We start from the raw sequence: 5,172 nt of genomic DNA, 5'->3' as shown, positions 1-5,172 counted from the left end.
CTGCTGGGTATTAAACTCCTGGTTACCCCGAGAGCCCGAGTTCAGAGCTCGTCACTCCCAAGTAACTAAATGCCAACATTCTTTGGAAAATTTCCTCTGAAAAGCAAGATGGGAAACTAAACTGCCATGGATTCAGGCCCAGGACCTTCTCAAACTTGCTGAAGGTGTCTGCACCCAGTGCCGCTGGAGGAGCCCAGAGGGTCACACGCAGGCCGGTGGGTGCCTGCCTGGCACCCCCACCCACCCAAACTCTGCCTTCCTTCGGAGATGCCGCCTTCACCTGAGTCAGCAGCTTATTGCTGTCATATGCCGACAGCTTCCACACCTGCCTCGACAGAGTCCACGCTGGCCAGCTCTTATTTGTATCGTACAAATTCAAGTTTTAGACTTAAAAGAAGTGTGGATACCTTTTACATCCACACACCCTAAAAAAAAAAAAAATAACCAGAAAAAAAATTTCCAAGCCAGGCCTCTACCTTACCTCTGAAATTCCACACCGAAATAAAGCTTTCAACCCTGAAAAGGTGCAGAGAATATAAAAACCAAACTGAGCTTTCACCTCTCGAGCTGAGATGTGCAGTAAATTTAAGGTACATTTGGGGGCTGGATCATGTGAAGTTGTTTTTCATCTCTGCACTTCCTGGTTGAAGTAGCAAAAGTCACAGGTATCAAAGCCTCATCTGTGCAGATTCAAGAGCGTTTACTTCAAATTGCTGGAGAAGGGAGGCAAAGACACCAGGGTACCTTCAGCACCAACCCAGCATCCTGCTTGGAGGTTTCAGGCAGTAATTTCCCTTGTCTATCGGTAAAGGGAAAGGTAAAACCTACATATATACTGTGAATCCTCGGAGGAAAGGCACCGTGGAAGCCCAGTGTGCTGCTTTAAGCTTCCAAAGCATCTGAGTATGACCACAGCCAGCATTTCTCAGAGCCATCCAGCTGAACAGCAAAGCACAAGCAGCCGGTTTTGGGGACCCAGGGATGCAGAAGACAACCCAGGGCACCAAGTCCACTCCTCTGCTGCTGCTGAAATAAACTCCCTTCATAATTTTTCTTAATGCCCTTCGGCCTTCTAGAGTTATTTCACAACCTTTGGCTTCAACTTAGCTTATTTATGACCACCCGTTGCACGTTTCTTCTTGTGACTGCACTTATATTCTAAGAAGCTCCTTCCTTCCCCTGGTGTTTACAGCCAGCCCCATTCTCTCCCTGACTTCATCTTGTTAGGGACTTATCTAAGCTTTCAGTCTCTGCTCAGAAAACAGCCTGTTCTCTAATCATCCCTGGCCCTGCTCCAGTTCAAATTTATCTTTCTCAAATGTGGGTGACTGGCTCTGCATAAACTATTACAGACAAGATGGCAGGAAGGCCTTGTAAACAGCATTAATACTGCTTTCATTCTTACGGGAAGAAACTCCCCTGATTCATCCTGGGATAGTGACTCTTGTCATTTCCAACTTGCAGCAGAAATTCACAGGTCTAATTCCCCAAGAGCAGAAAACGAAGTACCACACTCAGCACCACTTCTGTTTCCCCACCGCTCAAGGGTAAGCCCACTTCTCCCGTGCAGTGGTCTAACCCTCTTCGTCACAACCATCCCTGCCGACCGCGTTTTACCAGCAAGTGTTCCCAACGTATCCCCGTGCTTTGCAGCAGGCTCACCAAATGGTCATTGCTGGTCCTCCATCTCTCTCCCTGCTGAAGAACTTCACTAGCAACCTCTCCTCATCCCAAATGATGTTGAAAGGGAAGCACGACCACCTTCTCATTAGGGCACTCCGTTTGATACCAACTCCTTTCCCCAGTCGGATAGGAGCCTTCAAACCCTGCCTGGGTGCTGCATTTGCCCCTTCGTGCTCTTCCCAGCCTTCTACCGGCAGCTGTTGTCAGACACTATCAAGCTACTTGGATTTTCACTTTTATCTAACACGGCTGTTCTCAGCCCCACATCATCATCCATTCAGAAACAAAGGCATTTCTTTAAAACTCTGAATTGCAAACAGCCTGCAGATCTGCACTCCTGCTCACCACCAGTCAGCCATCCTTTCAGTGCTATTGCCAAAAACCTTCCCGTAAGTTAAAAGCACAGCTTTGTCACATTGAACACCTTGGCCTTTCCCATCCAGCTAAGCCGATTCTGCTCTTGCATACTCGACCAAGGTGACCGACACCACTTACAGCATGGTGAATGCTGATTCCTGTTCACAGCCTGCTTGCTAGCAAATAAGACACCCAGCTGAGCTTGCCATAACATTAACGCATAGCCTACAGAGCCTGCGTAGACATTTTTAGCCATTTCACAATTATATATTAATTAAAATGTTTTTAAAACTACAGATTGTCACAAGTCTGTGTATTTAAAACAGCTTCTCCTTTTCCCCCTTTCAGTATAAAATGCAACTCCACAACTCCCTCAGTAACTGGTAAAATAATATTAATAATCACAATATCACATGTTTGAATACTCTAATTAAAGCAGACTAGATCTGGCCAGTACTCAGACAGATTCCTCGCAAGGCAAAGGCAAGGCAAGTCTGCAGAATGGCATGCAAGGAGCTCTAAAGAGTTATTTTTTGAGCAACATGCAAACCCAGAAGGCAGTGACTACCAATTATCATCTTCTGTGGCACATTTCCAGAAGTAGTAGGTGTGCTCCTGGCCAAAACCCAGCTTTAATTATACAGTGTCCACCTACTTCTCAATTTCATCTGCAAGTTATTTTTCATGTTCTCTTTATAAAATGTATTGACTAGGGTTACTGGCACAGAACAACTGATGCCTTCTGTCCAAGATCAGGTATATTTGAAGTGTATGACCCAATTCAAACTGTTTTTATTTGTTCTCATCATATCATTTGGACAAGAGATAGAATATTATTAACCAGAACTGACTGAGGAGAAGCTTCACTGTAAAGAAACAAAGCTAGATATCTGTCCTGGTTTCAGCTGGGATAGAATTTGTTTTCTTCCTAGTAGCTGGTACAGTGCTGTGTTTTAGATTTAGTGTGAGAATAATGTTGATAGCAACAACTAAGATATCACTGTGTTAAGTAGTGCTTATCCTAAGTCAAGGACTCTCCAGTTTCCCATGCTCTGCCAACGAGGAGTTGCACAAGGAGCTGGGAGGAAGCACAGCCAGGACAGCTGACCCAAACTACCCAAAGGGATATTCCATACCATAGTGCGTCATGGTCAGTACAGAAACTGGGGGGAGTTGGCCAGGAGGTGCCAATCGCTGCTCGGGGACTGGGCATCGGTCAGTGGGTGGTGAGCAATTGTGTTGTGCATCACTTGTCTTTCTTGGGTTTTATTTCTCTCTCTCTGTTTTTGTTAACACTCTTTTCATTGCTATTAACTTTATTTCAGTAACTAACCTGTTCTAATCTCAACCCATGGGTTTTACCTTTTTCTGATTCTCCTCCCCATCCCACGAGGGGCAGGGGAGGAGGCGGTGAGTGAGCGGCTGCGTGGTGCTTAGTTGCCAGCTGGGGTTAAACCATGACAATATCACAGCCAAGTTTTTACCAAGCTTCAGTTTCTTAAATCAATGTAGATTGACAGCTGAACCTCCACAGTCTGCCATCTGCCAGAGAAGCTCCCTATCTTCCTTCTTTGTTCTAAAATGGTCTTCTTTGGGCAGCAAAGATCTGATCGATATCAAGATGAGCAATGGCAGCAACAAGACAACAGCCATTCCCAGACTGAAGTGCCTGGTTATCTACTGGTTTTCAGTGCCAGAATGGAAACACATTATTCTGGATACCTCAAACTGCATTTGTGAAGGCTGAAGCAATGCTGAAGCCAGTTAATTTGAGAATGCTCTCATAGTAACAAAAATCAATGATTTTAAGTCTTAGCCTTCAACAGAGAATCTGACATTTCCCCCCACCCCCCAAGTGACTGCAGAAGCAACCTGTTTATTCCACTGCAGCCTCCACATCCCCTTCCTATTAGGTTTATACTAATGTCAACCAAACCAGAACTATATGACAAGAATATGCAGAAGAAATTAGGGTAAGAGAAAGATTTCCTAAAGTGATGAAAAACAATCCTTAAAATACCATGACACACTGGGAAGGAAATGTTTTCCCAACTGTTCTGTGCAATCCCTACCAACAGCAGCTCAATCAGTTACTGGGCTGAAGAAATAAGTCAGCCAGGATGTAACAGAGACGAGCAGACAACCTGCATCAGCTAAGGCCCCTCGCCTCCTCTCTCAGTGCCGCAATGCCTCTGCTTCCTGAACATGCCAGTTACACACATAAATAATGTTGGCTTTTTTTTGGTTTGAAGGGATTTTATTTGTTTGAAGGGTTATTCTTAAATATTCATTTGCTACAGTTACAGAATTAACAACTAACACATTTAAATAAGTCATATAAATACTTACAGACCAAACAATTATCATTCTTCTAGACACAGAGTGATCTATGTTCCAGTAGATAAACGGAAGGAAAGTGATATAAAAAATCTCTTCGCCCAAAGCAGCTGAAAATTTGAACAAGTAGTAGTAGAAGTAGTTCTTCACAACGTACTTCTGTGTGCAACCCTGGAAATGAGAGGATTTTAGAAAGTTTTAGTGAATTAGCAAATTATAGCAAACATTAAAATATTTTAACTGTTGCAGTCCCCAGCCCTTAAACCAAATAATTTGTTGGAACAAGTGTCAAGAAATTAATTTCAATTTTTATACTAAAATGAAGACTATAGTGATAGCTCAACTGCATTTCCTGCAGATTAGAAATCTATTCAAACTAATTAAGGGTAGCAGCCACATTGACAAAGATTTTCAAGAGATTGGATCGATCTTTCCTCCAGCGAAATCCAGTATATTTCATAAAATCATAAGATGCGTTAATTTTGAAGTTTCTACATGTGTAGATAAAGAGAGCCACCATTGCTTTCATTGGAAATATGTTCTGAAATATTGTAAACTGCAATTACTGAACATTTCATTGAAAATTTGCCTCATTATAAGCAGCCAAAGTTTACCCTGCTAGTCCCTGAAATTTGCCGTGGGGTGTCACTGGCAACAGCATTCCCTGCGCCGCCCTCAACACCGGTCCCTTCCGACCCAGTGGGATGCCGGTGGGATCGCCCTGCGCCGAGATGCCGCAGCCCTTGCACGCCAGTCGGCTCGGCAATCGCAGACACATGAGCACAGCCGGGGGAA

The 5,172-nt window shown here is 44.0% G+C and overlaps 1 protein-coding gene across 1 annotated transcript in view; it reads right to left on the bottom strand.

Annotated features, from left to right (window-relative positions):
* The window catches only part of LOC104161310 (sphingosine-1-phosphate phosphatase 2-like), a gene marked incomplete at both ends in the record, with an annotated part of 15,750 nt that extends 11,202 nt beyond the window's left edge, over positions 1-4,548 (bottom strand). The window contains one exon of the mRNA XM_009699684.1: positions 4,390-4,548. Coding sequence (XP_009697986.1) covers positions 4,390-4,548 — 159 coding nt within the window. The remainder of the gene's footprint in view (positions 1-4,389) is intronic.
* Positions 4,549-5,172: the final 624 nt, after the last annotated feature.

The sequence above is a fragment of the Cariama cristata genome, unplaced genomic scaffold (assembly GCF_000690535.1).
Source record: "Cariama cristata isolate BGI_N322 unplaced genomic scaffold, ASM69053v1 scaffold21474, whole genome shotgun sequence".
Classification (NCBI taxonomy): domain Eukaryota; kingdom Metazoa; phylum Chordata; class Aves; order Cariamiformes; family Cariamidae; genus Cariama; species Cariama cristata.
The sequence above is the reverse complement of the archived record's forward strand: the minus strand, read 5'-3'. Positions and strand labels throughout refer to the sequence as shown.